At 38.1% G+C, this 25,810-nt stretch overlaps 1 protein-coding gene across 1 annotated transcript in view; it reads right to left on the bottom strand.

Moving 5' to 3' along the window:
* LRGUK (leucine rich repeats and guanylate kinase domain containing) overlaps positions 1-25,810 on the bottom strand; it is a 103,427-nt gene that overhangs the window by 69,524 nt on the left and 8,093 nt on the right. Inside the window, exons 3-7 of the mRNA XM_055590962.1 lie at positions 23,698-23,779; positions 19,658-19,758; positions 15,378-15,459; positions 5,755-5,879; positions 1,291-1,434 (exon numbers count right to left, since the gene is read on the bottom strand). Of these exons, the coding sequence (XP_055446937.1) occupies positions 1,291-1,434; positions 5,755-5,879; positions 15,378-15,459; positions 19,658-19,758; positions 23,698-23,779 (534 nt within the window). The remainder of the gene's footprint in view (positions 1-1,290; positions 1,435-5,754; positions 5,880-15,377; positions 15,460-19,657; positions 19,759-23,697; positions 23,780-25,810) is intronic.

The following is a 25,810-nucleotide window of genomic DNA, read 5'->3' as shown; positions in this document are numbered from 1 at the left end:
TCACTGGAAAAGACCCTGATGCTGGGAAAGATTGAAGGCAGGAGGAGATGGGGATGACACAGGATGAGATGGTTGGGGTACATCACTGACTTGATGGACATGAGTTTGAGCAAGCTCCAGGAGATGGGTAAGGACAGGGAAGCCTGGTGTTCTGCAGTCCATGGGGTCACAAAGTCGGACACGACTGAGTGACTGAACAACAACAACCACAAAACCATATGAAGGGATGTGGAACCTGGTCTTATGACTTCTTAGGGTCTTATGACTTCTTAAGTCTAATGACTTCATGAAGTCTATGACTTCATAAGACATATGGGACAGTGAACAAATGAATTAACCTTAGAAGTTGACAATTTAATATGCAAGTCACATGAAAATGAGGAACAGTTTTTCCTGTTATTAAAAATCCACTCTTGCCAGACCTAAAGACTGTCTTTTTTTGATTTTTAGAAATATAACAGCTAATGGAAGCTCACTGGAGAAAGAATCATTAGATCCAGCTGATGAGCACCATCACGGCTGAACAGAGAAACGTCTCCTGAAATTCATCTTATAGTCTCTATGTCTCTTTTAGGGTCAGCCAGACTTTTCATTTTCAAGAAGTAAATAACCAACTTACTTGTGAGATCTTTCCCCAAAATACAACAAAGTACTCAAGATGAATAAAATCACAATGTAGATCTTATCGCAGAAGAAGTGAGCTACAGGTACCAACTGAATATATCATTATTAGGAGCATACATGCTTTATTAAAAATAAAATATAATTCAGAGTGAAAGCCAATTGATATAATTTGTGAAGTAATGTGTGCATTAAGCCAGAATGGAAATCTAAATAAGTCCAGTCTCCAAATTTATCCAAGTTGCAAACATAGGCTATTGTTACAAATAGGATATGAGAATTCACTTCCTGTGTCTCTTCTCATTAAATGGAGGCAACACTAGCCTGAGGCTATTCTCTTGGTTCCAGTTTCCCTGCTCTGACATGTCAGACATTCCTAATGCAATCTTTCTACCCCAAATTTCACATGAACATATCTACTTCACAAAGTCATGTGCCCTTGGTTGCAGTTTAAACCTTCAAAATAATGAAATCAGGAACGTTTAAAAGCTAAGAATCACTATTTATTAAAAAAAAAAAAAAAAAGTCCTTCATCTATTGCTCCAGGAGGTTTTCTAGAATATTTCTGAGCTGGCATTGCATGTGATAGCACTTGAGACATTAATAATGGGTCCTAACATGTTCTCTTATGTAGACACTAAAACCAAGACACTTAAAGTATGACATTACCTTATTATCCTCAAGGTTGATCACTTCCAAGAAATCATGACCCTCTAAGCCTTGGAGGCTACTGATCTGATTCTGGCTCAGATCGAGGATCTGCAGGACTCTTAGGTCATCCAAACCTGTGATCTTCTCAATCTGGTTATTGCTCTAAAATTGATAAAAATACACTTAATGTCCTAAAGAGAAAACTGCAGTGACAAGTTTTCATTCTGGGTACACTGCCTCAAACCTCTTAAAATCAGTAAGACATTCTTGTCTCCCTCTATTCCCATCATTCACCTCCCTAAACACATATACATACATCATAGAAAGAAATTACGGTATTTCAGCTGGAAGACTCAGAACTTAATATTTTTTGCTAGAGATAAGCAGATGAATGTTCATAGGAACACTGTTCAGTAGGAAAGACAAAAGCTAGACAGTATAAAATTTGGACATTGCTAACCTCAAGCCTAATGGCAGCATGACTCCATGCTCCTCTTTAGAAATATAAATTTAACAACAATTCTTTCATGGCCATTTTAACAAACCACTTGAATGCTACAACTCCCACATCTACTCTGTCTTCAGAAATATTCTGAATATAATCACTTCATATCACAAGGTTTGTGGCCGTCTGATATATGCTTCTGCTTATTCATGCTCTTGGTACCTTTCTCTCCTCCTGAATCCAGGCTGCACCTATGACCTGCCTTCACCCAAAGAATATGGCACAAGTGTCCTAGTTAAAAATCTAAGACTTAAGAAGGCCTGGCAGTGGCTCCTTTTGTGTTTTGGAGCCCTGAGCTGCCATGTAAGAACTCTAGCTCCTCTAGAAAGAATCTGTGGAGATGTTAAACAGAGAGGAGCCCTGAGACTAGAGAGAGAGAAGAAACTCAGCTATTGTAGCATCTCCGCTGAGCCCAGCCCCCAGTCAATCTGCTAGCTGGACAAGCCAAGACCAGCAGAACCACCCATCTGAGTCCAGCTCAGGTTACAGAACTGCAAAATAACAAAATGGTTCACTAATAGAATTTCTCAACACCACTACATTTTGGGGTGGCATGTTTTACAACAATACATACACAAACTAAGTTCTTAAATAATTCACACATAAACATCTTTTTAGACAACACCATGAAACAGAGAAAGATATAAGACTTAAATGTTGTTCTCTTTTCCAACCCCCATGAACCCATAACACAAATTATGGTGGTAACAACAATTTGCATTTTCTTGTACATTTCCCAACACATGCAAAATTCCTTGCGCTCATTAGTCTTTGAAGTATAAGAATATATCCCAGTAAAGCTAAACTCTGAGTTGAGAATCACAATAAAGAGTAATTTTGAGGTTTCAACTAATGCCATGTTATACCCATCCTTAACCTTTTAAAACTTTTACTGAGCACTTTATAACTAAAAAATTTTAGTATTCTCCACCATCTATAATATTTTTCCTGGTACATGTTTCCTGATACATTTAATAGTAAGAGCTCATTTTCACCCAATTTTTCATAAGATTTCACTTTAATAATGAGCAAGATTTATATTCATTAATATAATTTTATGGTTCTTTAAAATATATTAATAAAATGTTGATAATCTATAAAGCTGGATGATAGTACATGGGGATTCATTAAACTATTCCCTTTATTTTTATATATGTCTGAAAAATTCCATAATGAGAAGGAAGAATACTAATGACCCCATTTGCCTAAGTCAAATTTCCTACTGTTCAAAAAAGTTCTAGAAAGAGTAATAGAAAAAGGAAAGGAAAAAACTACACTGAACATAATGTCCATATTAATTTAACTTATTGAAATAGGACCTCAATATCCTATTTAAAATATACCCACATATCAAATTTATACATAATACACTTCTTCCTAAAGACTTTTGATGTGCCATAGATGTGGAAGATAAACTGTAAGTCTTTTTTAGTGTGTCTCTGATGGCTTTCAAAGTGGTAGATGCTCAAGAGAAGAGTAAGGCATAGAAATGTTTAATTAGATAGTCTACGGTCATAAAAGAAAGCAGAACTTGAGAAATATGCCAAATCAGAATTTGAGTTGAAAGTCATCTAGTCAAATCTTTTATCCAATGATGAAAAACTGATACGTCTCTCCTCAAAGCGTATGGCCAGTTTCTGCAAGAACAGTTCCTCTTGCTTGTTTCATCATGTTGAGCAGGGAAAAGGGAGCAGTTAGAGAGAAACTGTTTTATTAAATAAATGAAATGAGAAATAGTCTCAATCTCCCAAGTTGGGAGGGGAAAAAAAAAAACAAATGACTTTTACTGAGACACAATGATTTTTTGAAGTTTGGAATGGATTGCCCTTACTTGCTAAAGGAGGTGGCTGGCAGAACAGACCATGAGTGAACCACATTTTCCCTTAATATTTATTGTAAAAGTTGATGGTAGGGAATTAACAATTGGTTTGTATACTGAATGGCTTTTTTTCCTCTGAATTTATCTCAATAAAGGGAATTACTTTCAGCAGTACAATTGTTTTACTGATACCACAATTTTTTTAAAAAGCATGAAAAACTATTGAAACAAATGAGTCTCATTTTATGTATTTTATTAATATATGGAAAAGAAAACTTTACCATTCTCAAAAGTTTTAAGGAAAATGAATGATGGAAAATTCTGTATTTTCTAGTTAATCTTGGATGACGGGAAAGGGAATGGGGAACAATCCATCTAATCTACTTGTAGGAAAAGTAAGTTTTTTTATGCTTTTTCTAAAAGCTGCTTGAGATGAAACTGTCAACACAGTTTACTTATTCAGTTACTGAAACAAGGTCTTACGATAAAAGTGCTATGTGTTGTTATTCTTAATAACAAGCTGAATTCTCATTCCTTTATGCACAGCTGTGTATCTCTTTCCACATACCATGCTCTACTTAAAGTGAACAGGAATGCAATGTAAAAAGACACATAAAGAAAAGGATAAAGTTGTAACAAGCTGCAAATTGAATAGAACATACTGCCAAGAATCCTTCAAATTATCATAATTTTTAAATGTGACTTTCTTTTATAATTTTTAAGTTTGCAATTGACTTGCCGAAGTCATTTTCATTTACAGCTTTGCCATTGTGCCTTGGTGGACAGAAAACATGAAACTTCCGGGGAATAATTATACTTTACCACGTCTCTACTGGCAATCAGTAGTGTGCCCTCATCTAATGCACCGTAAGGAGTGAAGAGTCCTGAAAGAGCACTTCAGGCTTCAAGCTCGGGGAAAGAAAAATTAACACATAGCCAACCATCAGCTGTCTGTAGTTAAACAAGACAGAAATAATGCATCATATTTGTAAAAAATCTGCAGATAACAGATTTTAAACAATAGTTCGACAATCTTCTGTGGGATATTAACTTAAGAAATTAATAAATTACTAGTCTCATGGCTTAAAATCCCTGCCTATCCTGTGACAGATAAAATGAAGAATAGAAAAGCCATCCAAGGGTAAGAAAGAAGAAGAAAGACTCCTACATCATCCACAAACTACTTTATCAGCCCCCAAACTAGTGAGCTAGACTATTACTTCAAAAATACTGTATATATGGTTGGAACTAATATGATCCTGCTGATTTTTAAGTAAGTTGTCTGTGTTCATTCAGTCATAGTCACAGAGCATGTCATATAGCTTAAGGACAGTGCTCTTCATAGGGAAAAAATTTAAAATATTAACTTTCTGAAGGAAATTGTTCATTTATTCTCAGCCAGAGAGAATAAATGAACTTTATTTATTCATTCATAATAAATTATGAATAAATTTATTCATAATTCTGGTTTTCTAGAATGGGAGACTAGCATATAGTGATATAAAAGGATTGCCAAAATTCAGTGCCCAGTGGTTCATTTGAAAGTAATGAAGGTTTTTTTTTTTTGCAATGATGCTTTAACTGCAATAAATATTACACTTCTTCATGTTGTTTAGTCACTAAATCATTTCCAACTCTGCAACCCCATGGACAATAGCCTGCCAAGTTCCTCTGTTCATGGCATTTCCCAGGCAAGAATACTGGAGTGAGTGCCATTTCCTTCTCCAGGGGATCTTTCCGACCTAGGGATCAAACCTGTGTCTCTTGCATTGGCAGGTGGATTCTTTACCGCTGAGCCACCAAGGAAGTCCAAATATTATGCTTAAATATGTTTAAATATTATTGCATTAATAAGACATTATAACTATATTCTTAACAGGTGCTAAAAGTATGCCTTTCTTTCTTAGTGGTAAAGTCAGTCTTTTAAAAAACGGAATTTGTATTCCAAGTTAGAAAATCATTTTACTTTAAGCATGAAATATTCATCAAACACACATAAACAAACCAGATACGAAAAGGAGCAAACAAAACGGAAGATCACGACATTTCATTAAGAAACTAGCTCTTTATAAAACTGAAAAATCCTAGCTATCATTCATATATTTACTAAGACATTAATCGGTACTTCTATAAAGAATAATACTTTTGGTAGACTCACCAGACAAAGTATTTTGATTGGTAACATGCCTAAGCCATTAATGGTTGTGATCTTGTTGTTGGCCACACTAAGGTAGGTAAGGCTGCTGCACAGCTCTAGTCCACTGATTTCAGTTATCTCATTGCCTGTACACCACGACTATGTTTAAGGAAAATGTTACTGGAAACATTTTGAAGAAACAATGAATCAGTGTCAAATCATCATTAGAAAAATGACAACCGCATAAATAAAAAGTACTACATGCCCAATACAAAGCATGCCAAATCTTAAAATATTTTTTATATGTAAGCTAATACTTACATGGGGAAAACACCTGAAAAAGAATGGATGTATATGTGTGTGTGTGTGTATGTATACATATACTTCATATATATCGACTTAGCAACATACCTGATTCACTTTGCTGTACACCTGAAACACATTGTAAATCAAATCTACTCCAATAAAAACTTTAAAAAAAAAAAAGAAAGAAGTTAGTACTAGCACTACTTATTTATTTTTTTTTTTAAAGGAACAGCTTTTGAGTGCACTCAGTTGCATTTGTATTCATATGTGACTCATTTAATTGGTGAGGAAAAAACAATCGCCAGAGTGAAACCACCAGGGTGGCTCAAAGCTGCCTCTTTGGCAGCATTCTTCCTTTGCTCCCTTAATGGTCTTCATGGGAAATTTGTACTTTCCTACAGGCAGAACTTCTGAATCCAGGGTTGTCCTGGGGAAGTACACGTGCTTTATCATCCCCATAGCTGGGAAAATAGCCCGGGAGATGTCATCTGCAGAAAATGGGTCATGTGAGAAAATTTGGAGAGAACAGCTTTTTGGCAAATTTCCAGGATTTAATGTCATTCTCCACCAAAGCTCAGTTTTCCTTCCCAAGTAGCCTAAGACATGACCATTTTCTCAGCCAACTGTCATCTTCAGGGCATCCAGTCATCACCAAGACCTGGCATTTTTTGCTTTAAAACATCTCTTCAAACATGCCATTGTTTTTCATCTCCAGCTTAATTCAGCTTTGGTACCAGTGCGTACCTCTAACTTACATTTCTTCTTGTCTTCAAGTCATCCTACACCCCATAGTCAGGTTAAATTTTTTTCAAAATATTGACTGGTTATCATGCTTAATTAACAAATTCTTACAGGACAAATTCCAAAATCTTCACTCTGGCATTTAAGACCCTTTACTTTAAGCAAAAGCTATTTATTGAATTTCATCCCCATTATAATCTAGTGAGAATTCTCCAATTCTGCCAGGTTCATCTTCTTAATAGTTCAGGAATTTACATTTGACTTTCTTTTTTTTTTTATACTGCTTTCCTAATTATTTCTAAAATCTGCCCATTCTTCAGGATTTAATTTAAAATTCCACTTTTTAAGTTTTCTCTCTTTTTTAACATTTGCTTTAGACTGGCATATTAAGCATTTCTTTTTGATGAATAGCCTCATTTCTCTACTTCTATTACTTTTTAATTACATAAATAAGTACGAGTGACAGATTTGGAGAACGTATATTCACAACATACAGAGTAGACAAACAATTAAGTATCTAGAAAATATAAAGATCACAATAGCCCAACAGAAAATGGGGAAAGAATATAATCAAGAAATTCTCAGAAGAGCAAATCCAAGTGGCTAACATAACATAACAGGGAAAAGGAAATGGTAAGCCACTCCAGTATTCTTGCCTGGGAAGTCCTATGGATAGAGGGCTACAGTCCATGTGGTCACAAGAGTCAGACACAACTTAGCAACTACACCACCACCGCCAACATAAAAAACATATGAAAAGACACTCTGCTTCACCTGTGGTCAGGAGAAACTAAATTAAGATGTTATTCTTTGCCTATCAGTTTGGCAAACATTTTAAAAGTTTTGAAGAATAGATTCTTTCATACCACTGAGTGAGAGGGTTCATTATGGTGCAGCCTCTCTGGAGGCAATCTGGCAGTGTTTATTATAACTGTAAATATCGGGGCAATTCCAATTCTTGGTATTCACTCTAGACAAACTGTTTCTTCCCCACAGCCTTTTCTGGTCAACTTTGAACACCCCACCTATGGAGACCAATCTCAGAACCAACAAATGCTTTGAAGAGAAAGGAACAGACCGTAAGTATCACAAAAACATACATTTTGCTTCATAATTATCTGTAGTTATCCTAACTCTATTACTTAATAGTTATGTGACATAATTTCTCTCTGCTCAGATTTTTCATCTGTACAATGAAGACAACATCAGGTTGCCATGAGGCCCAAAAGTTAGATCATGAGGAAAAAAATTTAGAAAATAGGTGTGAATGAGTTGTACAAACTATCAAGTACCTCACACTTACAAGATGTTATTGTTATTAAATTACAAGCACATGAAGCTAAGGAATCATATCCTCTGCCTCCTGGCCAACAGCACACAAATAAGGATTCAGGCCAGGATGGATTCTGAAAGAACAAGGCCAGAGACAGCTGTTAATTAAGAAACTAAGAGCAGTGATGAGAAAATACTGCCAAACGAACTGGAAATTCCTCGATTTTCCTCACAGGTTCCATATTCAGTCCTTAGGCGGAAGCATAATTCTGCTTATTGTCAGCACGCATTTCAAAACCACTTTCACAAAGCTTCCCACCAGACTAGCCCTACAAACAGACATTTATGCTCATAAACACGATCCTTCTTTCTGCTTCCATTTTCTTTGAGCTGTTTAAATAATCACGCCATAGATAAAATATCCTCAGAGTAGCACTCTTTGGTAAGAAAAATTAAGCATGGAAAACTTCAAATGGACAACGGTTTCACTCTAGCCCAGGAAGCAATAGTCTCTTACGTCCTATTTCAGGAGCACTAGGGTCTTGGTAGCTCAGCCTCAGCAGAAATGAAGATACTCAGTTATGATGGAGAGTAAAACAAATGCTTGTCAGTGGCTGAGTCAGGAAGGACTCCATGGGAAGCAGGCAGGAATTAGTAAACTAGAATATAGAGATCTAGAAACCGTCAAGAGATAAAGGGAATTGAAAAGGAAAGCTTGTTGACTGTGTGTATAATGATTTTCCAAGACATGAGAGACTACATTCAGTTTACTCTCTAGCTTTGAATAGGAGGGAAAGTCATGTATTATGAAATTAGTGCTGCAAGGGCCAAGAGAAGGAGGAATTCAGATGCCCCCTGCAGTCATGGCCAGGGCTTCTATACTGGGGCAAAGGATGAGGAATTGACTGAACATCTCTGTTGATAAATACTTCCATTTCACCAAAATCATCTGTTTCCCAACTCCACTCCTCTTTAAATTTCAAGGAATTTCAAGCATTACAAATTACAGCTGACCTTTGAAACACAGGTTTGCAATTTATGGGACCACTTATACTTGAGTTGTTTTTTCTTTTTCACTAAATGCATACTACAGTGATACACCGTCTATTGAGGTAGGTTGACTCCACTGATGCAGAGCTGTGGCTAACAAAGAACTTACTATCAAGTTCTGTGAGGATATTCGATTGCTCTGGGTTGGTCCCTAACTCTTATCATTATTCAAGGATCAACTGCAATCATGTTCTTAAGAGTACTTTTAACCGTGGTATAAGAGCTTTCTCCACTAATTACTTTCACAGTTACATCATATGTGACTATCAGCAATGACAATAGTCAATATGCAGGACTGGTCCATCCAACGCTCTGAGTTCAGGAATCACTTTATCTCTCCCATCTCATTTTCTTGAGAACCTTCATGAAATGTTACTTGCCCTTCCTCCTAACATTATTCTTTCACATTCTTTAATAGGTCTTGGGACTATCCAGTAAGACGAAATATAATCAGTTAAGTCATTAAAATGTTACAATGAATTAGTTTACTAGCTTAATTCTCTTAGGTATATTTCAATTTTAAAAGGCCACTATTAGGAGAAAGAGACTCAAAGAACTAAGAATCAACATACTGCATTCTAACTCTAACGTTTTATGACCCTATGAATAAATCTTTTACTATGGAACGTTAGATCTTCATGGAGACTGAGTGAAGGAACCCAAAGGCACATAAGCATAACTTTCAGGGAAAAGCCCAACAATATATTTTTACATTTTGGTGATGCTGTCAGAAGTTCGCAGGACCTGACATGAATTATTCGCTACTCTGGTATTTGCTCTTATTCATTTGTCTACAATCATAAAATATGGGCCTGGTGTATAGAAAACAGTTACTAAGAAATAAGTAGGAAATCCATCACAGTTCTCTTAGTGGAAAGAACCACAGTGATGGCTTTAATCAAAATCAATCCTGAAGGATGTATATCACCTTACCAGTGAAAAATGCTCTTCACTCTGAGAGGGAATCTCTTTAAGAAATGAAACACACATACACTTTAAATGGCTATGTGATAAAAGTAGTAATTATTCAATGAATTGCAACATGGGAAGAACAACGGAATTCAGAAGACTAGTCTTGGTTCAACCATTTACCAGATAATCTTGGACATGTCCTTGGGTCTTGGGCTTCTCTCTCATAAAATAATAGCACTCAAGACAAAAAAGAAAAAAGAAAAGAAAAAAAAAAATAAACTAACAGCACTAGATGATCCCTAGAGTCCTGTCTAGATTTAAAAATTCTATGAATCAATTTTTCAAAATTTCATGATTCTATAATCATAGAATAAATTTCAATGAACAATCAATTAGTATATATAGGTAAAGAATAAGCTGCATCCTTTCTGAAACCTAAACAAATGTACTTATCCTTGGTAAAGTTTATCTTCTTTCATTTTGGGGAGCTTATCAATTAATCATCAGTTGCCCACCTACAAAGGACAAAATAGTATAATAAACTAAAAAGTTAGTATCATATAGCTAACATTGAGTTATTAACATAATCTACTACAATCACATTGTCAGCACGACTAGTTTGATTAGCTGATTTGTTTTTATTTTAAATAACTGCTTCTAATATTGATAATTATACTTCTATTTTAATTTTACTTTAAACAAAGGTGCATTTCTTTCCCCTCAAATAGAAAATAGCTTGAACAAATTTAAAAAGTTTAAAATAGGTAACATAAATTTCTAAAGCATTTAAAAAAGGACAAGTAGAATGGTATCAGATTAAAAAAACATGATATTCAAAATATAATAGAGAAGGACTGATTAGGTTAGAGCTGTGGATCTCAAAAGTGTGGTTCTCAGACCAGCAATATCAGCATCACCTAGGAATTGGCAGAGGATGAGAAGGTCAGATAGCATTACTGACTCAACAGCCATGAATTTGAGCAAACTCTGGGAGCTAGCGAAGGACAGGAGTCTGGCGGGCTGCCGTCCATGGGGTCGGACCAGTTGGACGCAACTTAGCAACTGAAGAGTTGGACACAACTTAGCAACTGAACAACAGGATCTTGTTAGTGATGCAAATTCGCAGGTACCACTCCAGACTTACTTAAGCAAAAGCTCTGGAGGATGGGGACCAGCAATAGGTGTTTTAACAAGCCCTCCAGGGAATTCTGATAGAGCTAAAGTTTGAAGTTTGGTAAATAATAATTTTCAAGGAAATTAATTTCTAATTTTCAAATTAAAAAAATTTTTAATGGAAAATGGGTACATTGTTGGTCATACTCGGCCTGCTTCTATTTACTTTTAAAACTTTGATGAATATTCTTAGAAACACAGGTCAGTGGTAGTCTGATACATGCCTCTGCTTATTCATGCTCTTGAACAGGTGTCTCCTCTTGAATCCAGGCTGCACCCATGACCTGCCTTAACCCAAAGGATATGGCAGAAAAGTCCTGGTTCCAAATCTAAGACTTAAGAAGGCGTGGTAGTGGCCTCTTTTGTGTCTTAGAGCACTGAGCTGCCATGTCTCCTGTAACATCCTGATGTCCCTCTCTCAGAGATAACCCCTAGGCTGAACTGCCTATTCTTTTCTTTCCCCTTTGATTTTAAACCTCAACTATATTTGGTTTTATTAACTGCCAACTAAACTGGCACATGGAGATAGAGTTCATTCATTTTCACTACTGTATGATAATGCTGCTGTATCAGTATACCATAATTTATTTATGCTCTCTCTTATCAAGGAGCATTTGGGCTATTTCAATTTTTGCTGTTGTAAGCAATGTTGCTATGAGCATTCTTACACATGCCTCCAGGTACACGTATGCTAAACCTCCTAGACATAAGAATGAAAGGGTTAGGTCACAAAACGTGGGTGTTCAACCTCACAAGACTGCACAAAATTGCTTTCCAAAGTGGCTGAACTAATTTCACAGCCGTAGGAAGAAAAATAGAGATCCTCTTGACCTAGGTGTTCTCCAACGTGGGGTATTTTTAGATTTCTTACATTCTGCCAATTGAATGGCTGTGACACAGTATCTCATGGTCTTGAATTGCATTTCCCTGAGTACGAGTGAGGGTGACATGTCTTCACATGTTTATTAGTCTTTCTGATTCATTTTCTATAAAATTATTTTTACATACCTTCTCCCATCTTCATATCCAGGAGCATAATATATTTCCCTTCAGCTATGTCTTTAATACTCTTCAATAAAGTTTTATTATGTTCCCTCTACAGGTCTTATTCATGTTTAATAAGAAATATATTCTTGTAAATAGTGTTTCTTTTAAAGGTTGTGTTTTCTAGTTGCTTGTGTGTGGTGTAGAGTAATGCATCTGATTTCTGTTTATTGAAATCATATCCAACTATCTTGCTGAACTCTCAAAACTCCATTATTTCTAGTAATTTATTGCAAGTTCTTTTACCTATTCTCTGTTGACAATCACATCATCTATAAAAAATGACTTTTTCTCTGTATCAATCTTTATATTTTCCTTTAATTTCTTTCTCTTATCTTTTGGTACTGAGCAACACCTCTAAAACAATGATGGTTAGAAGTGGCAAACGTAGTTATCTTGCCTTGTATCCTTGAGTTTAAAGAACGCTTTTAACATGCCCCCAGTTGAGATAAAGTTTGTTTCAAATATTTTTGTTGACATTCTTACCAAGTTGAGGAAATTTCCTATTACTAGTTTCCTAAGTTTTTATTGTGAAGGAAAAACGTATTCTATTAAATTTTCTGTATCTATTGCTCACATGATTTATTTCCCTTAATCTGTTCAAGTTATTAATGACATTTTAAAATCTGCTACTGTTAAACTAGCCTTACATTCATGAGATAAACCTAACTTGGTCATGGTATATTGTCCTTTTAATATATTGTCAGATGCAGTGTGCTCATATTTTGTTTAGGATTTCTACGTCTATATCATGAGTGAAATAAGCCTGCCATTTTCCCTTCTCTTATCTTTCCTTGTCTGGTTTGGGTATCAAAGTAATCTTATTAGAATGAACTGTGCATATGCCTTCTGTTTTAAATCTTTGAAAGAATTTTTTCATTTTTGAAAAGTCTGTTCTTCAAAGTTTGGGTCTGGTGGGGTTTTTGTATGAAGATATTTAATTCATTTTAATTTGTAATGAGTTACTTTAATAGTTATAGGACTACTCAGTGTTTCTATCTCCAAGTCAGTGCTTTGGTACATAACATGTTTCTAGGGATTTATTCACTTCATCTAAGTTTTCAAATGTCCTGGCATTAAAAAGTTGTCTAGAAATTCTTTATCTTAAAGCTTTTTAGTCTTTTCAAAACTCTAATTACATAACTACACACAACATGATATGCCTGAACAGAACAAAAGGAAGAGGCATAGTTAGTACTGTTTAAAAACTAGCCTACCCTCTTTCAAAGCTGTAAGCTATCTAAGAAGTTGTTTATGAAGGGAAGCTTGTTCTGGGTACTTGTCTTTGCATTTTTAAAAACCCAGGTGAGGAACAGTGCTATGGTACATTCTAATTTTGTGTCCATGTTCTGAATTTCAATCCATTCTGATATAGTAATTAAAGCTTTTTATACTTTGGAGAGAAGACTCCATTGTTACATCTAAAGTTAAGTTTTAAAAAACCCTGATTTCTTCCTCCACTGAGATTTACAAAGTCATAATAGTTTAGCTTTTTACATGGAAAGATAAATTTAGTAGAAATTGAGACTTTCATGATAGATATGTTTTAAAGAGCATCTTCAGTCCAAAATACCATTGAATTGTTTTCTCTGACAATTCCATGCTGCACATGGGAGACTATTTTTCTGGGAGACAAAATTCCAGACTGCTGCGTCACAGTGTCACTCAGGGTACCCTGCGGGATACAAGTGGCTCTGGATACTCAATTTCTTCTGGCTGGCTGGGGCTTAGGGGGCAGCTGACTTCTAGACTAGTGCTTTTCAAGCTTTAATATCAACTCACATCACCTGGAGGTTTTGTTAAAAATGCAGATTCTGATTTCAGAGGTCTGGGGTAGTCTCCAAGAGCCTGCATTTCTAAGAAGTTCTAGGCAATGCTGCTGCTGCTGCTACTCCTTGAGGAGCATTCTTCTAGATGGCCCGAGATGACGAGATCTCCAAGCCAGACTGCTTCAGGGCTGTCACACTGTATCTCTTTGCAAATGCAATACACATACAACAGTCAAGCATAAAGTGAAGGTTCTGTGAACGGGTGCTGCTAACCTGTACTACTTTTAGCTTGTCATCAAAACAAACCCTTCCTTCATTTTGTTTCATTTTGATCATTTTCTTATTAGGCAACGTTCAGGAACACTTGCTCGTTTCAAGAGCACGCTCTAAATTTCCACTAATTGCTCATTTTCACATGTAAGTTCTAAAGAGAGTGATGCTATGTTTTAAGCTTTCCATCATATACAAATAAAGGGTTTTTCCTACAAAATATGCCTTCAAGAAAATGTATCTTCTCTTCTCCCCACATCCCAGCCTCATTACAAGTATAGTGTGTATTACCTGCTGCCACATCCCTGGAATGAGGCACCCGAGGGCAATCAGTTCATTCTCCACTCTGCCCCGAAAAATCCTCAGGTGGGTAGAAAGATACTTACTGAGAAAGAGAAGGCACTGCTCCCTTATCACCCAGAGAACATCAGTCTCTGGTGTAAAGAAGTTCAAGCTCATTAAACTCACAGATCCCCTGTCAACCCCTCAGGGTCCAGAAGCTGGAGTGTGTCTACTTAAAAGTAGGTGCTCTGTTTGCACGGGAGCCTGGCTCATGAAACAGGTATGTTGCTAAAGTTGGCTACGAATCAAAAGTTGTTGGTTTAATAACTGTTAAAACATTTTTTTATGGAAGCATCACTTGAAATACTCTGGAGAAGATTGCTAGCTAAAGGGAGCTTTGTATGAATTTTTCTGTAAAATAAATACTCACTAATTTTGGTCGTATCTAGATTTTCAGATACTGGACTTACATAAAGTAGGGCACCAGTTTAAGCAAATTTGAAGAAGGGAGTTGGGTAAACAGAGCTTATCTGGTTCTAGAATTAAAAGTAAGCCTATGTTTACCAGAAGAATGACTGACTTCTTAGCTTTTCAGGTGTAAGAAGTTCTTGGCAAGCTTTGCTTACAATCTTACTCCATGGTCAGTAAGATACCTTCCTTCATTTTGTGAGTATCAATGCTGAGCCATTTCAGCGAGTCACACATCTCTAGTAAATTGGCCTATCCGGCACTACTCATATCATCCAGTACACACACATTAATTACCATGTATTAACTACATGGGCCTATTATCCAAACTTTCCCCGTTACTCATTCAAAGGATACTGTCCAAAATTAGTTTCGTGAGAGACTCATATGCCGATAAACTGCACATTTCTGAAATTTGGTTGTAGGAAAAATCCACCTTCTGATGAGAGAAAGAGAGCAGGATGTTATTCATCTTAACCACACAATTACTGGCACAAGAAGAATGTCTTTTCTGAAGAGGAGTTACCAGTTCAGAATACACTCAGGCTGACTTACTTGCCCTGTGTTTAATCACTTCCTAGCTGGGACTCTCTTCTGTCCACTTTGGGGGGAAGTAAGGGGAGACCCTTCCCTGTGGCCAGTGCACACTCCCCACAACAGAAACGCTGTCCGTTTCCGCAGTCACTCTCCCCATTTTCAGCATTCATTTTATTTTATTTATTTTTTGTGTGGATAAAATTTTTTATTATTATTTTTTTTTATTACTTTACAATATTGTATTGGTTTTGCCATACATCAACATGCATCCGCCACGGGTGTACACGTGTTCCCCATCCTGAACCCCCCTCCCACCTCCCTCCCCATACCATCCCTTCGGGTCATCCCAGAGCACCAGCCCCAAGCTTCCTGTATCCTGCATCGAACCTGGACTGGCGATTCGTTTCTTATATGATATTATACATGTTTTAATGCCATTCTCCCAAATCATCCCCCCCTCCCTCTGCCACAGAGTCCAAAAGACTGTTCTATACATCTGTGTCTCTTTTGTTCAGCATTCATTTTAAACTTTCTTGATCTTCCTTCAGAACTTAACCTCAGCCTCACCCTTACTAACCAGCATGTCTTCATCGTCTCTAACTCCCAGTAGCCTGTGTGCACCTAGTTTATATGTATATCCTGTTTCCAGTTTCTTCACTTTCTCTGTTTCGATCTCAATTTACTCTCCCACGTCACTCCCCTAAATGCCAGAAAAGTTTTTCTTATTTATCCCTCAAGCCATACCTCTTCCACTCAGCACCCTTTCTCAAAATTGACTATTTTATTATAGGAAAGCATTTTCAAAAGTATCAGTTGTCCTTACTCAAAAATATAAGAAAGGCAAACAATATTAAATAGCTTTAATTATTCACCTTCTGGCAAAAGATGGGAAAATATTTTTAAACACTGCACTGATAACTTTGTTGGGCACATGGTAATCATTTTCTGGAAAACTATAAGCAATTATATAATAAGTACTATTCTCATCTTCTTTTGCCCTTTAAAACAGTAATTTTAACCCCCCAAAAGTGCTAAGATTATTTTTATCAATATATTAAATACTAAATACCTTAAATACTAAAACCTTTAAATACTGAACACTAAAAAAATTTTTTTTTGAAAACAGCTCAAGTGGAAAGAGTAGAAAACTGTTTAAATTGATTACGATACAGCAACAAGACTGCAGAGTCAGCAAAATAAAAGTAAGTGAATCATGTGAAGAAGTAGAAATACGCAAATAAAATGCCATTAGTTCAAAAAATCAGAAACGAAATTTTATGCATATACAAGTTGCAACTATGTAAAATTTATCCCATGGCTGAATTAAAAAGTCAGTTTGGCCTAACAGAATGAAGCTTCATGTTTACTTTTTCTTCTATATAATAATGATGGGCTAGAAATAAACTTCTAATTATCTAGGCTTATTTACAACTGACATTTTTGCTCATGATACCTATCTAACTACACCCCTGTCGGGCCTCCATCCATCCATTTATTTACTCTTGTTGAGAGATCTTGAAAGGGTTATGATACTGCCCTGATTCCCAATGGGAGTTCCACTGGAACCCAGAGCTTGTAAGAAGGCCCATCAATCAAATGAAACTTCTTCACCTGCTAAGAGCAAAATCATTTCAGCAAATATAAAAAGGGTACGAGTAAAGGCTCCTGTTCTTTGGGACATGTATGTTTTCTCTGGTTGGTGGCACAAGGCACTAAAATAATAAATGAAACAGAAGCAAAGCTTCCCCAAAGTGTGGGATATTATACACAAGCCTGATTTACTGGGGAAAAAATGGGCTTTGGGTGTCAGTCATGGGGTTCAGCGCCAGCCCTGTGACCTCCCAGCAAAGGTTAAGTAAGTTATTTAACCTTTTGTGCTTCTGCAAACCCATGTGTAAAATGGGACCATCCCAGCTGCCTCACAATTCTTGCTGGGGGGATCTGGTAAGATCGTGCATTGGAAACGCTGGAAGATCTCAATCGTTCCCCTCCCAGGTCCACGAAGGGGCTCACTTAGGGTTCACATAGGGTTGAAGTTCCTCATCAAAGGCACTCTGGCACTTTGCAAGCACTTTTCAAAGGGTACCAATATATCTGCTTTTAATTCTCTAGGAAGCTTAAACACTGAGGTGTCTGCCATAATGATGGAAACACGTCATTATACACTTATCCAAACCCACAGACCGTATGACCCCAAGAGTGAATCCTAATGTAAACTGTGGTTTTGGGGTGGCCATGATGTGTCATAGGTTGGAGAGTAACAAATACCCCACCCTGGTGGGGACTGTTGACCGTGGGGAAGCTGTGCATATAGTGGGGGCAGGAGATATATGGGAAATCTCTGTCCCTTCCCCTCAATTTTGCTCTGAACCTAAAACTGCTCTTAAAAAAAAAAAGAGATGGGCTATCTGATTTGCTTTTGTTTACTTGCGCAGTCTTTTGGGGGATGGGGTGAGGTAAGGTTGTGAATAAAAGAAACTCCAGGAAAGTTTTTCCCAGGAAAGAAAAACACACTGTTGCTGTGGCTGGTTTCCCTGGGGCCTAGGGCAAGATGGAAGGGACAGAGAATCCACACAGCAAAGGACAGAGAATCTAGACAGCTCTGCAAGAACAGCTCCTGATGACCTGGAGACCGTGAGGCCCCACACTGAAGACCAATAGGCACTTTGTGTGGCTTATCTGGATGAAGAAAGGAATGTCACCCCAACAATAACTGTAACTTCAAAGGGAAAAACTGACTACTGATAAAAATGTAGCAATGTGAAACAACAGAAGAAAAATTAAGAGAGACATCTCCCTGGCAGTTCAGAGAAGGCAATGGCACCCCACTCCAGTGCTCTTGCTTGGAAAATCCCATGGACGGAGGAGCCTGGTAGGCTGCAGTCCATGGGGTCGCGAAGAGTCGGACACGACTGAGCGACTTCACTTTCACTTTTCACTTTCATGCACTGGAGAAGGAAATGGCAACCCACTCCAGTGTTCTTGCCTGGAGAATCCCAGGGACGGGGAAGCCTGGTGGGCTGCCGTCTATGGGGTCGCACAGAGTTGGACACGACTGAAGCGACTTAGCAGCAGCAGCAGCTCCCTGACAGTGGTGAGGGTGTCAGATTCTTGACTTCAAATGGACCCAGAAGGATACTTTGGATCTAAATTAATTTGGTTTCTAAATAAAGTAAAACTAGTAGATACTAAAAAACAATTGTTCTCCATTCTGCAAAATAATGAAATACTTGAGTCCAGTAGAAGGACACTCAACCCCAGCTTGCTGCAATGGTTCCCGAATTCGTCAGCATGTTACAGCCACTTGGGCAGGGTCCTTTAAAAATCCCTACACTCAGGCCTTACTTTGGACCACTTGAATCAGAATCTCTGGGAGTGGGGTCCAGGCATCAGCAGTTTTTAAAACTTCCCAGGTGATTCCAATGTGCAGAAAATTGGGGTACCATCAGTCTGTGATCTCTCTGCTTAATTAAGTATGCTCCATGGACCAGCAGCAATGGCTTGCCAGGAACGTTGTTAGAAAGGAGAGTCTCAGGCCCACCCCAGACCTACTAGGTTAGAATCTCATTTTCACAAGAATGCCACATGAGCTATATTCACATTAAAGCATGAGACACTGGGTTCCATAGCAGAGTAAGCTGCTCCATCAATCAACATTCCTCGGGCTTAATTCTGCCTCAGAAATGCAGGAGCATGTGCAGAGAAGCAAGAATGAAGATCTGAAATCACTGCTTTCTAAACAGAAGCAAAGGCTGGATCAATAAGAAGGCAAAACGTAAGCCCCCAGGAAATTTTTACAGATTTTTCAGGTACAAAATTGTTCCGCTATAACAAAAATAAACAAACAATAACTAGTATTTAAATGAACCATAGAAAAAGGAAGGAAGTTAATTCTTTGGTTTGAAGACTAGGTTTCAGCAAAGCTTCTGAAAAACATCTGACTCTTTTTTTCTAAAATAAATGATACACAAGTCCTTCTCCTTTTTTAAAATTCATTTTTCCTGTACCTCATTCTCTCTGAATTCTCTTTGGATGCTGTTTGGCTTGTTAATGTATTTCACTCAGTTAACACATGTAATTAGTGTATTAATAAAACCTACCTTGAGCTTTTTGGGTGGCTTGAAATTGAAGAATGTTTTCAGGTGATTCTGAGAAGCATTAAGTTCTAGAAGATAAGGCATACAGCTCACACAAGACAAATCTGGGAGGAGGGACAGTGGAAATGAATACAGAATAAGGTAAGCCAATAAAGTAAAAATTAGACAAAGTCATTAAAAACAGCAAACATTATATCAGGACATTTTAAAATTATGCTAGTTGCAAGCACATCTTAATTATTCCAGATGAATTAAATGAACAAAAATAGGAATATGCAAAACAACACACACACACACACACACACACACACACAGAGCATAGAACGCACATCATGAGCCTACAATGTAACCTTCTTCTCCAGGGCCCCCACCCCCCCCACAATGTAACCTTCTTCTCCAGGGCCCCCACCCCCCACAATGTAACCTTCTTCTCCAGGGCCCCCACCCCCTACAATGTAACCTTCTTTTCCAGGGCCCCCCACCCCTACAATGGAACTATTCTTCTCCAGGGCTCCCTCACCTCTCCTGTTCCCATCTTCCAGCACCTTCAAGAAAGAAATGGCCAAGGTTTCCTGAGTTCCAGCTCACTCTCCCCGGGGCTGCTAACAGTCAATGCTTCAAAAATGCCAGGCTTGGAGGAACTAAAGCTTTACATAATCCTCTCGATAATTAGCCCCTGAATAACTGCATTAGGTCTTTTCGGAAAGACGGCAAATGCCACAATTAGTTCTTTGTTATAAATTACATTTTGTTTCAGATGGACTCAATCTTAAATCTCATTAATTATTTGAAGTGATTTAAATTATGGCTATTATTTTACTTTGATTCTGGGCTGATTCAAAACCATGTCTGAGTTTTGCATTTTATCCCCAGCCAATATTCTGTACCTAGAATACTAAGTAAAAGACGATTCTGCTAATGACGTGACATACAACATAAGAAATAGTGAAGTGTTGTGCTGCTTCTCTCTGCCACTTGACAGGAGACGGACTTTGGGGCAGCAGGAGAATCAGGGAGAGGCTCGGGAAGAGTCACATCTTAAGGACTTACAGCACCATCTCTACCACTAAAGGGCATCTCCACCCATCTTTTCACTCAAGATCACACAATCAGCCATCACAACTCTTCAGAGGACGGCCTCCGGAGGAGAACACAGCCTCCACACCCCTGAAGCCCAGGCTTTTCCTTTCACCAGGTAACAGAGTCAACCCCAGGCCAGGAGAAGGGAGCATAGCCGAACCCTGGGGTTGTGCCATGAAGAATGTGGAGCTGGTAAGGTGAGGGTCCTCCCCACCCATCCTCTCGACATCTTTGCTTCTTAGGGTGGCAGAAGCCATGAGATTCCTACCAATTTCTTCTTCATTTCTCTGGACTAAACCTCAGCCTTCTTTAGCCTGTCTTTCTCATGAAATTACAAAACATTAAGACATCAACACTTTGGTGGGAATTCATGAGCAAATCAAGGAAGGCTGCCTGTAAGAGGAAAGCTAAGGAGAAATGTAATGGCCTCACAATTTTGGCTATTTGCTACAGTTTTGCCTATTTGCACCAGACAAGATCAGCTCCATGTCTGCCAGTGATTATCTCCATTGACCCTTTTCATTTCCACAGGCCCCCATGTCCCCTTGAAGTTGCTCTTTCTGTGGGCAGGTAAGTGCTGTACCGTGGAGCACTATCTTAAAGCAGAAGCAGCAGCTACCACTTGGATCGTGAGGACGTTTCACATCTGGTATACGCCCAGTGCTTTTGAATTACTCTGATAGAAAAAATTCACCATCTGGGTTGCTGGACTCCTAACTCTCTCTACTCAGTGTAGTGACCCCAGTGTCCACCAGATGGCAGGAGCTCCTCATGTCTGCATCCGTGGGTCCCAAAGTCTGGTCCTGTCTCTGCTTTCAGGGGAAGTAATTAGAAATGCAAATTTTCAGTCCCACCTCAGATCTACAGAATCAGAAAGTCTGAGGGTGGGGCATGGGCATCCCTGTTTTAACAGACCCCCTCCAGGTAATACTGATGCAAGTTGAAATCTGGTCCATATCAGGCCAAAAAAGCTGTTCTCTTGAAAAGAAAAATATATACTATGCCTTACACATTGCTTTTGAATTGATGCTTTCAAACTGTGGTGTTGAGAAGACTCTTGAGAGTCCCTTGGACAGCAAGGAGATCAAACCAGTCCATCCTAAAGGAAATCAACTCTGAATATTCATTGGAAGGATTGATGCTAAAGCGGAAGCTCCAATACTTTGGCTACCTCATGAGAAGAGCGAACTCATTGGAAAAGACCCTGATGCTGGGAAAGATTGAAGGCAGGAGGAGAAGGGGACGACACAGGATGAGATGGTTGGACGGCATCACCGGCTTAACGGAGATGAGTTTGAGTAAGCTCCGGGAGATGGTGAAGGACAGGGAAGCCTGATGTGCAGCAGTGCATGGGGTCACAGAATTGGACACGACTGAGCGACTGAACTTTCAGAACTGAGCGACTGAACAACACCACGGGCTTCCCTGGTGGCTCAGAAGGTTAAGAAACTGCCTGCAATGCAGGAGACCTGGGTTTGATCACTGGGTTGGGAAGACCCCCTGGAGAAGGGAATGGCTACCCACTCTAGTATTCTTGTCTGGAGAATTCCATGGACAGAGGAGCCTGCCAGGCTACAGTCCATGGGGTCACAAAGAGTTGGACACGACTAATACTTTTCACTTTCACTCATTTCACTCACAGCAGGTTCTTGGACACTTGATGAGTTAATAAAAGATGACATATAAGGTTGAAAGAGACTGATCTGAAAAGGAAAGCTTCATTTGCTCCCAAGGACTACTTGCTCAAGGGGTAAAGGTCTGAAGCCACATTTCTTTCCCTTTCATTGAGCACCAAAAGTTCTTGGCGTCCCTGCCACTTATCTAGTAAGTGGAAACAATCTTGGAGGTATGGGTTGTGGGAAGAGCACCTGCTAGTAACATTAAAAAGTCTTTCTGATGATATGATGTCTGGGAACTGCCTTAAATAGCCCTGGGGAGGGGAGCACGGGAGGACGGCTGAGGCAAGAGGGGCCACGGGCTGATAATTGTTGAACCTGAATATTCATTACAAACCTCTCTACTTGTGCACGTTTGTAATTTTCAAAAAAAGAAAGTTTTATGAAACTAGAAAAAAAATCCTAAAAAGTGTTTCAAAACAGTAGCACTTTAGAATTAAAATATGCTGGAATGTGTCTTAGCCATTGAAAGGAGTGAATTTTAATTACTGCAGTCAGATGGGAGGAAGAAATCAGAAAACGAATCAGAGAAGACCATATCAGCGACTCTTGATGGTCTTTAAAAAAGAGCTAAAGAAGTGAATAGAAAGGTTATCAGTGAAGAAAAAAGCAGGTCAGAAATTTCAAATAAGATCAGAAAATTATTACAGAAACAGGATCAAGCTTTGAAGAAAATGTGACTAATTTCATTAAATGTGAGAAGGTATCACAACAGATACCTTATAAGGAACCATAAATGGCAGGGTTAGACCTGTAAGAACCCACTAACTACATAAAGAGAGCAAAGAGAGGGGAGAAAAAATATTTCTGAATCCCTGGTGCTCAAATAAGAACAGAAGCAGCTAGCCAGGATTAAGATGTAGACACAAATGCAAATTAAAGAAAAGCATCCATTAAAGGGGAAAGAAAAGGACTAATTCCTCTCCACTGAATAAACTCATAGAGGGAAAGAAATGGGAACCATCAAATATTCAGGAAGCATTAAAGAAGTAACCATCCATCTTTGGAAAGGAAAGAGCAAACGTTCCATCTGATACTCTTCAGTATCACTGAGTGTGTCTCAACCATCGCATAACACAGCATGTTTGCTGACCTCTGCATTTTTCTTTTCTCGTGAGTCAGAGGTGCTTTTTTTTCTCTCATGGAAAATAGAGGATTAATGCATAAACTGATCCATAATAGCATTTATATCAAGTTTGGTAGTATTAAAGTATATTGCACTCTGCAAAGTTTAAATTTTGTAGTAATTCAGTGGTCCATCAATTAACTAGAATGACAACGACATACCTTCAATTTTATTTACTGAAAGATCCAGCTTCTGTAGGTGAACATATCCACAGAGGATGCTAACGTCAGTTAAATCAAGATCCTGAGAAAATAAAAGGTAAATGACTTTAATGTGGCTTTAGCAGATGAGTACTCAGGCTTTTCAAGATATCTGGAAATAAAAGTTGACAGAGAAATCCAGAATTTCCTTTGAAAGTGTTGTAGGAGTGAGAGGATAAAACCTGAAGCCTATTACTAATAGGATCTCAAAAGAGACTACAAACCCCATCAAAAATGCATTCCTCTGAAGGAAATAATAGCTTGGAAAATTAGGGTTGTTAGCAAGCACAAATACAACATGAAGAGGCAAATTAAAGCCGTGTTCATGAAGACCTTTAGAGCAGAGTTTTATATTTTATAAAAACATGCACACACATAAAAGCAATAAAGCCAAAGCCTTTCTCTTGTAGAAGAAAAGAAAAAGCAAATGCCTAGAATTCAGACAAAATGTTAGGCAAGTTCACACCTAATCAAGTGATCATTAATAACAATACTTCCTACACTTTTTATCAGGCTGGGTTTTCAAAGCTCTCTCACAATAGTCTCATCTGATCAAACAAACCTGTGAGATCTGTAGGGCACATTATCCCCAATGGAGTGAGGAGGCATGTGGGGTACAGAGAAGTACACAAATAGCTTAAAATCACTTAGCAAGCCAGTGATAGAGAAGCAACTCCAAATTTCCAGAGTCCACGTCTCAGATGCTCTCCATGAAATCTTGCATCTACTGAACATCCTGAGGGGTTGGAGGGGAATTTGGTCACTTGGAACAAAGATTCATGTCACTGGTCTATGCTGTGATGCCAGAGTCAGACAAAGCCAATTGATAAAAAGCGTCACTATAAGCACGTTCTCAAATGTAAGAATGATAAGAATGTTTAATGAAGGCCACTAGAACAGTTATAATTACTAAGAAACCTACTATGTACAAGGCATTAAGCTTGGCATGATGAGAAACACATACAATGATGGACTAGAGCTATATTTAGCCCTTATAAACTTAGGACTCTGAGGAGGAGAGAAACAGTGCACACAAGTAATAAAAGAAAGTTTAAAAATTACATGTAACATAAGTAAGATATAAGGGGGGAAAATCACTAACCTAGTCAACCCTAAGAAAGTGTATTCAGTAAGACAGGTTATTAGGGCAAAGTAAATCAACATATAATATCTCAAATGTAAGGAGGTCAGTGACAAAGTAAGTTAAGCTTCAGTCCATCTAGCTGAAATACGATTTAAAGAATTGTGCTTTTTTGCAGATCAATTTAAGGCGAGGTACTGTGTACGTAAGTAGAATTTTGATTCAAAGGAACTTATGTGAGGAGGTACTGGCTGCGGGAACTAGCTTCCATTCCAAAGCCTAACACAGCGCAACACACCCAAGGCGCTCCCTGTATGTTCCTGCCTGACTCGCAGAGTCATCCCTAAAATGCCGTGAAGTGAAAAGAGTAAAAGATGAGAGCCTTCGTATGCTGTTGTCAAAGGGCATGCCGTGAAACCAGCATGGGTGAGAGGGGCTTTAACATTTCTTAGGTAGTTCGCGTGTTCAAATCTAAGACAAAACAGCCTTGCTATGAATTATATATGCTTGAGCCAAAGTAGGGTGCCATAGCAGAATTTCAGTGTGCTTTCTTCACCAACATATCTGCACTTACTCTGTGGACCTCCAAGGAGGAGTTAACACTTTACAATATGAGGAAGCAGAAAGAGATAAATCGTATTTCTGTGTCTATAAAGAAACGAAATGAGGACAAAAGCTGAAATCCTAAGTAATCTGCTCTTACAGCTTCTCTAATGGTAAATTTAGAGCCAAGATTCTGTGCTAGTATCGACATTTATAAATTGATGAATAACAATACATGTTTTCTTTCATAATAGATATCTTTTGGAAAGTGAGCTATAGCTCACAGCTACGTATTTATGGGAGGGGGGCCAAGTCAATACCAAAATACTTTGTTCCCCTGGATTCAGATATAAATTTTAGTCCTGCCACTGATCAGATGAAAAAAAAAATTCTTAAAAGAGTTTTTGATTGGTTTTACAGAATCAAATTCAACCTCCTAGAAAGCAAGCA

This window comes from Bubalus kerabau, chromosome 8, assembly GCF_029407905.1.
Source record: "Bubalus kerabau isolate K-KA32 ecotype Philippines breed swamp buffalo chromosome 8, PCC_UOA_SB_1v2, whole genome shotgun sequence".
In the NCBI taxonomy this organism is placed as follows: domain Eukaryota; kingdom Metazoa; phylum Chordata; class Mammalia; order Artiodactyla; family Bovidae; genus Bubalus; species Bubalus kerabau.
This window is presented reverse-complemented; position numbering and strand designations above follow the sequence as displayed.